Source organism: Lates calcarifer, linkage group LG9, assembly GCF_001640805.2.
Source record: "Lates calcarifer isolate ASB-BC8 linkage group LG9, TLL_Latcal_v3, whole genome shotgun sequence".
NCBI classification, from domain to species: domain Eukaryota; kingdom Metazoa; phylum Chordata; class Actinopteri; family Centropomidae; genus Lates; species Lates calcarifer.
In genome coordinates, this window is record NC_066841.1 from 19,481,492 (window position 1) to 19,493,937 (window position 12,446).

The following is a 12,446-nucleotide window of genomic DNA, read 5'->3' on the forward strand; positions in this document are numbered from 1 at the left end:
TGTGGAGATGTCTGGTGAGAAGAACCCTGAGGTGGTTGGCTGTGATGCCTCCATCATGAGGAACGTCTGGGAGATCAGAGAGCGAGAGTGTGGACTGAAGATGCAGCTGGAGCATGAGCGGATAAAGAAGAGCGCTCTGCCCTCGTAAGGACTGAAACTCTTTGTCTGTGTGCAGATTGTCTTAAGTCCTTAGAAATCTATAAAAATTCCCACAGAAATATGATTTCATTTATTTATGCCTTTACATGATAGTACTAGTAGAGTGTTGGGGGGAGTTTACAGCAATATTTTAGCCTGTGTCCTGTGGCCACTAAGACACCCCAACAGAACATTCCTTTCTGATTTTTTTTTTTTTTTTTAGTTTATTAATAGAGATTTGAAATGATTCAACATCTTCAGCAGCACAATGAGATTTTTTGAAACCCCATTGTTTTTTGTTTGTTTGTTTACGCTTTTGGCTATTGTAATTTAATACACTATAGAATAATTTCTCCGTTATTTATCCTGAAGGATGCTAATATTTACTAATTGGCAGACTTTAAAGTACTAGAAAGATAAAGTCCATATGTCACCTTTCAACAAGGTGTAGTCTCCCTGGATCCCCTTGTAAAAAATAAATTCATTAAGAAATCACAGAATTACTACTTGAGCTGCTTGATTCGCAAAATTCTGGTCAAACTGCTTTTGCTGAACCTGCCTTGGAGAGGCATTGATGGCTTTGGCTTATGTTGCCGAATTGTTCTGCCCCTGCATTTATATCACTGAGGTTAGGCTAAATAACAGAAACACCTCTCTGTACAGAAAATTGCCAACTGAGTGTATGTAGATATGATAATTCCAGGTGTGTACTTAAAAGCTAAAATTAAAAAATGTACCACTACAGCTGAGGGCAGGTATATACAGTATGCTGTGTATACTGGAGAGCTAATGAAGGAATTGGGACTCTGTGTCCAGGGAAGGAATGACTAGTTCTGAAATTACAGGCGAGGTTAATGACTGATGGAGTGACAACAAGCAGTCAAAAACAAATGTTTTGGTTTCTTATGCCGAAAATTGGATCTAATCATTTCATACGAATATATTAAGAGATAGACATTACATGCAATTTACATGTATCTCTGGAATCACTTTATTCTACTAACAAAGAGATTCTTACATCTAGAGTAATGAAAATGAAGGCATCCTGCCTGCCTTTAATCTGTCAGCACACTGAAAGATCAGTAGTTAACTCCAAAACCAGAGCTCACACACTAGCTACAAGTATTAGAGGGGATTATATGCAACAACCATTTTTATAGCTTTGACAGCTGGACAGATTTAGTGGAGGGAGTAATGAATACCTGAACAAAGTGACATAAATACTGTTTTTAAACCTGACACTCAACACTGAAGGAGGGCAGCTCAGGATAGAGTTACTGCACATAAGACAGTAAATACAAGGTTTCTTTATGGAGATTTGTGTAAATCTGTTCAATGACATACAACATTTTAAACCAACTTTAAGGTGACAACTACTCAGTATTTCAACTACAGTGCCAATGTATTTTGCAATGTATTTTGTAATAACATAGTAAATAGGTTACCTAGACTAGGTACTAATGTGAGTACTACTCACAGTAGTACTACTTTTCAAGATGCAAGTAATTTTTAGGTTTAAGATAAAGTAACATTATATCTACACGAGTAACAGTAGTACATTTTCCTTAACATATCTGTTGACCTAACAGCAGACCACTCAGTTCTTCTATATAAATATAATCTGTGGTTTACTTAAGTGCTATCAACTAGATTATTAGTGCATCACTCAGCAGCATTATGTCACCTAACAGACTGTTGCCATAGGTCGAAATATGAACTGTCAACATGTTTGGCATAGAGTGACTTCTTTAAAATATCTTACAACAGATGACTTCAAATCATTTCTGAGCACATGTGTGCTCCAGCATGTGTATTATAGCAGGTCTGATGAACTGACATCCACACAGGCATGGGAGAAGGTAAATCACCCCAACAAATGTGCAACTGGTGATGTAGGGTTTGCTTGTAGAGTGACTTGTGAATGTGGTGGTTTTCTTGTAATAAGGGATCTGTGAGTCACCCCACAAGGGGGCAGGAAGAGTCCACACATACAAGATAATCTTTACATTCCTTTCCATGCTCTGTAGTGAGAAAGAGAGGAGGAGCAGAGAATATCATTAGAGTATCTTATTTTATTGTCAGAAACCTGGACTCAAGAGCACAAACCCTGTAATAATTCTTGACTTGAAACATAAACATAAATACATAAAAAACATAAATAATGCAGACCTCACACCTCCAAACTTGCTTCGTGGATAGTAATGCATCTCACATGCTGAAACCCAGCAACAAACTCTGCATTTATTACTGTACAGTACAGCTGTTACATAACACAGCATCATAAAGTATGCAGATGTGACCAATCTTAGCACCTGAAAACTGAGACTGATCCTGATATATTTTTCTCCATTCATGACGTGGCCACACGATGGCAATGTAGGTCCATCATTTTGCACCTACATTGAAGAATGAGATCACCATCATTTACAGTTTTCTTGGAAATTAAAATGAAATGAATATTTGGCATACTGTCTTTGTATTGAGTAAAGACTTTTTTCTTTTATCTTATATATTTGATATTTTTTCTTTTATATTTGTTTCCACAGTATTAATCAGGACTGGGCAAATCGTATGGCTGCTAAACAGGGAAAATACAGAAGGGTGGAAAAGAAAGCTAAAACTGCTGAGACTCAGACAGACAACAATGTCTGGAAGAGCAAGAAACCCCAAGTTCCTCCTGCTCTTCCTCGTGGTGCAGGTTCAGGTCCACTTGGCAAACAAGGAGGTCAGAGGAGAGGCTTCTCCTCTCAAGCCCTGAATTACAAGGACAAAAATGGACAGGGCAAGAATTTCAACAGGTTATGGTTACTCCTGTCCATCACCCAGACTCAACCTTCTGCTATGGTGTGGGGGAAGTCATGGAAATATAACAAATCTTTGCCATTACCAACAGAGGGAGGTAGATCAGACTGGGGCCAGTGTTGGATGTTTGCTACTCAGCAGCCTTATTCTGAAGCAGGAAAGCCTTGGCTAAATGGGCCCAACATGATGGACCCTCATAGTTTTCATCTCTGGAAGAAACCTGACTACAAGAGGATGGAATTAGATGTGCTAGACTTAAGTCTTCCCATTGAGGAGTGGCAGATGTCCTGGACAAAATCTGCCAAAAACAATAAGGAGGAGGATACATACACCATAAATGAAGAGAATGGATATTTCACTATGTTGCTGGAGACTCAGCACCACAATGAAGCCTTGTCCTCATTGGAGTGGAGTGAGTCATGGAGAGCCACCAAACCAGCAAGTCAGCAGGAAGACTTTACTATTCCAAACAATGGTTTAATGAATGAGTCTGTTGCTAACAAGCAAGATAAGAATACTGAGATGAGCTCCAGGTGGGAAGGATGTTGGAAACTTGTCAACCATCATGGGTGCAACAAATCCCAGATATCTGAAGTTAAAAAATCTCATAGTCCAGAGTGGACTAATTCATGGAGAGCAGCTACAGTGGTCTTCAACAACCACAAGAAACCTGATCCCTCTCTGAGAGAAGACCACAATGATACCTATTATGATTACCTCCACCAGAAAAAATCACATGAGCAGAAGTACATAGATCTGTATTTGCAGCTCTGCAGTGAATTTAAGGCTCTCTTGGAGTGGAACAAGTCATGGCAGGTAACCAAAAACAACTTGAAACCATGTGAGGAAATAGAGCAAGTCCTAAAGGCCTCACCACCAAAGATGGAGACTAGTTTGGAAGCTCAGAAGGTGGAAAAGAATCCAAAGGGACATTATTCCACATCAGAGAATGCAGACCCAAACCATGAGCAACTGAAACACAGCATAATATATTGGCCGAAGAGAGAACTCACCCAATCTAAGCTGCTTCTTCTGAAACATGTGGAAAATGTCTTGTTTTCCTCAGAATGGAGGGACTCATGGAGTACACTGAAACATAGAATGAGGATGGAGAGAAGAAGAATGAGGCCTGACCCTTTGAGGCCTTTCAGAGAGTCAGAGACTAGGGGAAACACAAGGCCCACTGCCTCAGAGTGGAAAGACTCGTGGAAATTCACTTGTCAGCCTCTGCGTCAAGAACCCGAACTCTGGCAGCAGGGTTGGTCCACCACACCCCAAATTCGAGTAAATCGGGCAAGGGACCAGAACCACTTTGCACCTGTGGAACTCCCTAAGAATGGGCCAACTACGGAGCGAAGTTGGGGAGAATCATGGAGGTTCTCTAGGCACCAGCACCGATCACAACCTGGGCAAGGTAATATACAAACCAGCCAAGGAAGGTCAAGTGTAGCTTGCCATCATCCTAATGATTTAGGTGCTCAAAGGAGGTACGTTAGGTCAGTCTCTGATTGGCAGGCAGCCTGGATGGTCTCAGAAACTCAATTCCACCATGATAAACCCTCACTAACCCAGTGGAGGGAAGCTTGGAGGTGGTCCATCTTCCACACAGAGCACTGGACTGAGCAGGTGCCTAGAGAGAATTGGGTGGATGAGGTAATGGAGATCCAACCCCTGAAAGAGGTGATTTCCTTGCAGAGAGCCAATGCTAAAATGAACTGGTCTTTTGATAACCAGATGTTCAGAGAAAGATACTCAGAGAAACAATGGAGTGCCTCATGGAAAGTTCATCAACAAAATCTTTATGGATCTTCAGGAATATCTCTGAAAAGCATAAGCAACACTGAGCATGGATCTAACTGGGGAAGGTCATTCAGACTTGCCAACCCCATGCCCCATGTGGAACAACCCTGGGTGGAGTCCTCTTCTAACCCATGTCACTATACAGTTATATGGTCAAGAAGAGAGAACATACAAAACAAAATCAACACCTTCTTTAACAACAACCCTGCAACCCTCAGACTTTGGGGAAACTCCCATAAGTTTCAGCAAGGTGGCAGTGCACGGATTAAAGTCAAAAGTAAGCCTAAGGATTCAAGGGTGATTGTGACAGTGAAGACCAAAACAAGGAAGCACTTGTACACTACCATTGAAAAGGAGAAACAATCAGAGAGGAAGTGGGCAGGATGCCACCTTTTGGGGAAAACCCAGCCACGTCCAAAGAGAGGCACTGCATCAGTAAAGAAGCTTAAGAAGGATGACCCAGAAGACACATTCTTTGAAGAGTGGGTAGAATCTTGGAGGTTCTTTTTCCGACCTGGTAAGCAGATGCCCGTGAAGTCACTCTCAGGTTGGGTTGAGTCATGGAAGTTTCTCCTTCCACCATACCAACCACTGAATGGCCCCAAGTTCAAGTAGAAGGCATGGATCAAGCAACTTTCAGCTCAGACAAATCAGACAGAACATTTTATTTGGATTTCACTTTTTTGTATGTTGTATGTTAAATAATATTCTTCACAGTTGCTCAAGCCAATAGTACCAGAGTATTTTTTAGAGCAGTTCAAAGGTTCAAAGTCTTGTTTAGGTACACACTGCTGTGAGAGTTATGCCAGCTGTTAAGATAATAATCCGAACTCTTCCTTATGATGGAAGGAAAACCAAAATTAACATGTCTGAAAACTATTTGAAAAGAGGGAAACTATGAGTTGAGTTTTGAATTGTGATGTTGAAGGATTGGTAGTATTAAAGATTGAAGGACAAATGTACATGAAAGTACATTGCTGGATGGATGTGGATATGCACCAATAATTGTGTTTTGATTAAAGCATACAGAACATATTCATTTCTAGTTTGTATTTCTGCACTGCACCACAAAAATACAGGTAACTCAAAATGTTAAGGATTTACAGGTTAAGAATTTCAAGACAGTTATTACAGAAAACACATAATTGTATTTCTACCCAAAATAGTTTGTCTAAAGTGATGTACAGTGTGTTCATTGATAGTTATATATTATATATTTCTCTATGACACTGATTATTCATGACTAAATAAGGAACAATGAAATTTCAAGTTTGTAGAGAAAAAAAAAAACCAATTATTAGTTTTTATCTGAGAATTGAAATAGAAACGTATTATGAAACTCTTCGATTCCATTCTAAATCAACTCAGTTTAAATCAAATATTAAAACTCATTAGAACACACACACACTTGGGTCATCGGTTGAGGGCCAACAGCACTCAACAAGGACAAGAAGCCTTCATGGCTGAATCTCAATCAGTCTGTCAGTTTATATATTTTTACTCTCTATACCAAATCTCATAGTTAAACCTGATGAAAAAATCTCACTGAGGATTAAAGGATGACATCTCCTTAGGTTGCTTCCAAACGTGCAAATTGGTTAAGACAGTCTTGTCCAAGGGAAAAAATTATCCACTGTCTCCTTTTAGTTTTGATCCATTTTCTTGTTCACACTAATTATAAACAAACTAAGAGATATAACATCATTTAAACTGACAGGTAACTAATTGATGGGACAGAGTACCTCACTGACAGGTTTTTCTTTTTTTCAATACATTTATTTCCTTGTCACATTGGCATGACTATCTTATGTCAATTTTAAATTTACATTTTATCTCAGATTTATATTCATTAAAAAAAAAAAAAAAAATATATAAATATAAATAAATAAAAAAAAAATATATATATATATATATATATATATAAAATCAGAGAAAAACTCATGATACAAGTCTGGTTTCAATGAAATTATATTAGCAAATACCTAGAATACATATCTAACTAAACTTGCAGAATCAGGCTCTTTATGCATGTACAGGATGCGTGAGTGCACATGTGCATATGAATAAGGGAAGAGAACAGTTATATATGAAATCAGTGTTACAGCCAGAAGCCAGAAGTGCCAGAAGTGTTTTGTTCTGGACACCTGAGCAGACACAAACATGGACATCCACTAAAAGGATGTGAGTGGTTTTGATGGAAATAATAATAATAAATAATAAAAAAGAGTCTATGGTGGGGAATGGATGTGGGGGGGCATCAAGGAGCTGGGGATCCAGAGAGAAGGTGGCAGCTTAGAGAATGAGGAGGGTGGGGTGTAACGATGAGGGATAGTGGAGACTGGCTGGCAGGTTGCAAGTGAGTGATGGTGAAGAGGGGGGTTTGGAGACTGGCAGGCAGGCAAGGAAATGGAGTGGCAACGAGGCATTTTACTTTTTACTTGTCTCTGTATAGACAGACTGGTCATCTTGCCCAGCATCAGCTGGGACTGGCTCCAGCATGGAATTTTAGATCTCTAGCCTTGCCTCTTAAATCATTTTTTTTTTTTTTGATTTAGCTGTCTTCATGTAGCACAGCCCTGCTCTGGTTACTTCATCAACTCGACTTGCCAACTCTTCCAGTTTATGGACCTTCACTGCGTCTCCTTTCTCCTTCATCTTCTCAATCAAGAACTCCAGGTAGAAGTGAGTGGACAATGAATTAACATTTAGGGCAATCTGCTCCAGATGGACAATATGCTGATAAGACTCTTCCAGCAACTGTGCTTTGTCCACTTGAAAGTGTCTGTTTTTTTTTTCAAGCTTCTCCAAAATATTCATCATCTTCTCACTTTCTTCCTTATTCTTTTCATATGTCTCTTTCATTTCTTGTGTAGTCCTCTTAACTTTTCTTGTCTTGTTTTCATATCTCCACTTCTCTTTGACATGAGCTGATACAGGACACTTCCTGGTACACACAGTGCAATGTCCTTTTTTAAACACCTCACAGTCCCTGGGATACCAAGCCAATGTGCATCCAGGATAGTGACAGTTCTCTTCACAGATTGTACAACAGACAGCTCCTGCAAAAAAAACCAACAACCACATCCCACCGTCGATAGGCTCTTTGTCTTTGTAAGCCTCATCCACTTCTACGGTAAAATTCTCATTGCTCTTCATCTCTTGTTCAAATTTCTTGAGTGCCTCTTGGATCTGTTGGATCTCTGTCTGTTTTAGCTCAATCAATTCAATCTTGTCTTGCAGGTTTTGGATGCAGGCAATCAGTCTAATCCGCTCATTCAGGACATGCAGGGTTTTTTGCAGTTTTTGAGGTGCAGTTTTTCCTATGAAGTCTGTGAATTGTTTCATTCCTTTCATTGTTACTTTATATGAATGATCTTCTTCGCCTTCTGAATCATCGTCTTCGTCATCTGTCCTTGGTACATGCTGGCAGTTATCAAACTGGAAAAAAACAAGCTGATTCTTTTCATTTTTTGCACACTTAATGCCTGCAGTCTCAAGGGCTTCCAGGACATTTGTAGGTTTTTTCCCATTTGAGTGAGTGATAAGTGTCACGATGTTTTTCTCCATGTCATTGCCAAACAGAGACACCACTGAATCAAAGATATATTTTAGTCGTTCATCCAGTCGATTCACTGTTGACTTCAGCACTAGACCCACCACATTAATTTCATGAACTCCATTCTCAGAGCGGAATAAGTCACATATTCTCTCTGTAATGTTGGTGTCATGTTCAATCCCCTTGGTATTCCCATAACCAGGAGTATCGATAATCGTCAGAGAGTAGGGCAGAGTTTTTTCCTTAAAGTCACAGATTTCATACACCTTCACATCGTTTGTATGACTGACTGTCTGACTTGTCTTCTCATCATCTACGAGCTCAAACCAGACTTTATCCTCATACTTTACACCCATGGAGTAGTTGACCAAAGCGTTGATCAGCGTAGACTTTCCTGTTCCTGTCTCACCAACAAGCAAGATGGTTTTGTTTATCTTGTTGTGATCTTTTACACCAAAGGTTATTCTTTGTAGAGTTCCAAAATACTCTGTCTTTGCTATTAGCTGGTATCGTGAAGGATGTCCAGAATAAATACAGTTGCTTCTGGAGATGATGTCCTTCATATTTTGATGAAGTATTACTTTTCCTGTGGAAAAGTAAGAAGATTCACTCAACAATTATTTAAACTTTGGTTTTCCCCCTTTCATCAGTATTTACACTGAGCCCCAATTACACTTATTTTCAAGGGCACTATTTTCTTGGTGACACAATGACCAGGACAAGTGGCATTCTAACCTTTGAAATTTGCTTTGTCTCTCTGTGTAATATTTTGATGGTAAGCACACAATGCATAGGCAGGAGGAGAAGCTCAAGCAAATGGGTAGTTCACTCTAATAAGGCAGCGCAAAGCCAGCTGTTGATATTTTAGTGGGAAATGTGTCTTAGATGTGATGGGAATAGATGTCTCACAACTAAGTCTGTTCCTGGTGCAACACCACTTTGAGTCAAATTGAATTATTTTAAAGTTAACACTTTTTAACTAGTAGACAGATGTATATCAAAGTCAACATTAAATGTGATTAAAAAGGGAATATCTGTAAATTTGTCTTCATTTTTCTAAAAATGAATATGAAAATCTCCTCCTACAGTTCATTAAATTCCTGCAGCCATCTCAGCTTCAAATTTGAGAACTGCTGTGACAGAGCATAGTGCCATTATTTAAGCTCATCCTAGCATTTACCTCACCAGGCTGTTAGAGAATAACCACACATACCTCTTCACATACCAGTCCAATTGTTTTTTCTCAGTATTTTGCCTCTTGTGTTTTGTTTTTTTTTTTATACCAAAGGTGATGTTTTGTGTTTCGTTCTTGAAATACATAATAGTGCATAACATTTTAAGTTATATTGTGACCACTAATTAATAGTTTTATATGTGAATAAAATTCATATGATTTCATTGTCTTAATATTTGCATTTATATTTGTTGTTTGTTGTTTTGTTGGGGGACAGACCCAAAACATGACATGAAGTGAAGAGTGTGAATGGGGTCAAAGTTTATATAAAGTGAACAACAATAAAATGTACCATGTCCCTTACAGACTCCTATGAGTCCTATATGAGAGTAGGAGCAAATGACCAATATGGTCATTTAGGTTTGAGGACTGATTTTACTCACATTGCATTGGCAGTGTCTGGTACAGAGAGCTTCACAGAGTTAGGCCTGAACTGTATGCAGTGGGTCCCTGGATGAGAGGAAGTGAAAAAGAAAATAAACGTCAACTATAAATTAACTATACTCTTGTGGTTTTTCTTAGTAACTCGTAGAAACACTTCCGGGAAAGAACTTGTTGCAAATTTGTTGTATTGGATGTGCATTAGTGTGACCTACAGAAAACAGGCAAAAAAAAGGGGCATATTTCATGGTGTACTGTAGATGGTGATAACAAACAGCAGTGTATTTTGAATATGAGTTGAGTATCATATTTAGTGTCTGGCTCTGGCCGATTAAAACAATTTTAAGGCAGTCACTGACTTAAAATCTTTTGACTGTACATTCTGCATTATTGACTTATTTATCTCAAACATTTTAGCCAAATAGGTGACAGAAATTTTCAAGAACACTGTACAGGTTCTCTTTTGTCCAATACCACTTTACACCACCTGCTCAGCAGCAATAAGCCGACAGACACAGTTAGAGAATGGTGAACATAGTGTAGCATTTTGAAAAAAAAAAAAAGGCAAAAAGAGAGTGAATGTTGGACAGGATTTATCAGAACCAAATAGCTGTTGTGTGTAGGCATTCACTTCCCTCTTAGCTCCCCCCAAATCCCCTAAGGAAAAATATCTGCTCTTAATGCTTGACTTTTTTCAGTAGTCTCTAACTTTGTCAGCCTGCTGCTTGGTTCTGGGCATGTTAGGTTCAGTGAGTTTATCAGAGCTTGCCTGCTGCTGCTGCTGGAAACATGGTTGATGAGAGAGCTGTTACTAAACCAAAGAGTTAATGTGCTGTAAAAACAAAATCATGTTACAAAACCAGTTTAAAATTGATTGTTTGCAGTGTGTGACACTTTTACAGACTTCTTTATTAGCATTACATGACCATCAATGCAATGTTGTTAATTAAATTGAATTAAGCAAACAATACTTTTTTTTGGTTGCATTTAACTTTAGTATGGGTGCCTAAGATCTTTTGAGTGTTCTTACCTGTTTGGTCGATGAAGATTCGTGAGGCTAAGGAGGTCAAGCAGCTCTGAGTGTGCTAGGCCTTCACATATTTATTCACATTCTGTATCTCCACAACCAATCAGCTCTTGAATACTTTCCTGTCTGTGCAACACAGTGCGTTAATTTTTGTATACTGTTAACAGTGCAGCAGAGTCACGTCAAAAGGGAAGTGAGAGAGTTTGCAGCACAGTCGTAACAGGAAATCGCAACAGCAACACCCACACGCAATTAGAATGAAAGCAGTTTGAGGATTTAGCTGAAGTATGTCATTAGTTTTGAAACCAAATTGCTGGACAGATTAATATTTGACATGATGGTGATGTTAGAGGAAAAGGCAAAAGAACAGCAAAGTGGTTACTACTCATCCTGAGGGGGACATGAATGACTACTACTAGATTTCAATGGAGTCTGCCCTGTGGTTGTTGAGACATTTTAGTGAAAAGCACAATGTAAGCCTGCTTATGAAGAAAAGTCAGGGGATTGCCAAAATCATATGTATTCATCACTTGGTAAGAATGTCAGTTCAAAATGTCATTCCAATCCATCAAATATTTGTTGAAAGATTTCATGATGCTAGTATGGCTAAAAAATAAACAAAGGCACAGGACAAAAACAAAAGGATGGAAGTTAACTGCAACATTAAAGTGCATCTTGATATAAAACATCAGTTCAAAGAACTGAACATTCTTCTGTGTGCACTGCTGACATGGTGCTGAAGATGAAGAAACTGATACTGATTCAACAGGTCAGATCAGTTCGAGGAAGAAAGGTTTTGTTTTCAGCTGTAACAGTGAAATCCTCTTAATTTGCTACAACCCTGATTCACAGTTCAGACCAACTTCTCTCCCATAGCAACAGCAGCTGTGGCTCGTGGCTATTACAGTCTTTAGAGCTACCAAAAGACAGTAAAAACAGATTACTCAGAAACAAAGGTGAGATGATTCAAAGTGATGGTCACAACATAAACCTAGAGCATGATTAAATTATCCAGGAGACTCCTGCGTTTCAATGTTGATGCTGAACATTGAGGAGATTGGATGCAACTGTTTGAGGACTGATGTCAGCTTGTGGCAATCCACCCATACAGATATACAGTCTGGAAAATATACTATATTCATGAGATCCTCAGTAAAATGTTTTCTTCCATAAGCACCTCTATACTGTAAACATGGTCTCAGGGTAGATTCCTGCAGTTTGATATGAAGTGCGCAGTGTAAAAATAGTAGTGAAGCCTGGTTGAGACCCGCCTGGTCTGTGGGTCTTGAGTAGGGCCTGCTGCAGTTTTCTGTCATCAGCAGCAGGATGATCTGAGGATCCTGTTACAGGTGAAGGGATCTCCTGCTGCTGGATGACCTCACAGAAAAATGACCTGTGAACAGCAGCAACAACAACTCTCCCACTTTGGTTTGTATCTCGAAAGTTCATTTGTGTTCACGCCTAAGGTTTAGTGCACTTCTCCAGACAAAACAAATAAATATTCTATT

The 12,446-nt window shown here is 39.1% G+C and overlaps 2 protein-coding genes across 2 annotated transcripts; one reads left to right on the forward strand and one right to left on the reverse strand.

Moving 5' to 3' along the window:
• On the forward strand, positions 1–5,775 carry LOC108895489 (uncharacterized). The gene is made up of 2 exons (XM_018694331.2): positions 1–144; positions 2,685–5,775. Exons 1-2 carry the CDS (start codon positions 8–10, stop codon positions 5,353–5,355), a joined length of 2,808 nt encoding a protein of 935 aa, XP_018549847.1. The 5' UTR covers positions 1–7; the 3' UTR covers positions 5,356–5,775.
• Positions 5,776–6,643: 868 nt separating this feature from the next.
• LOC108895488 (uncharacterized) lies at positions 6,644–11,134 on the reverse strand. Its single transcript, XM_018694330.2, has 3 exons — positions 10,942–11,134; positions 9,914–9,980; positions 6,644–8,882 (listed from the first exon to the last, which is right to left on the reverse strand). Exon 3 carries the CDS (start codon positions 8,857–8,859, stop codon positions 7,267–7,269), a length of 1,593 nt encoding a protein of 530 aa, XP_018549846.1. The 5' UTR covers positions 8,860–8,882; positions 9,914–9,980; positions 10,942–11,134; the 3' UTR covers positions 6,644–7,266.
• Between the last annotated feature and the right edge of the window lie 1,312 nt (positions 11,135–12,446).

What these genes read in the sequence shown, in the direction of transcription:
- LOC108895489 (XM_018694331.2), top strand. Translation starts at nt 8, where the DNA reads ATGTCTGGTGAGAAGAACCCTGAGGTGGTTGGCTGTGATGCCTCCATC. An exon ending in AAGAAGAGCGCTCTGCCCTC is followed by an intron (nt 145 to 2,684) that starts GTAAGGACTGAA and finishes TTGTTTCCACAG; the next exon opens with TATTAATCAGGACTGGGCAA.
- LOC108895488 (XM_018694330.2), bottom strand. Translation starts at nt 8,859, where the DNA reads ATGAAGGACATCATCTCCAGAAGCAACTGTATTTATTCTGGACATCCT.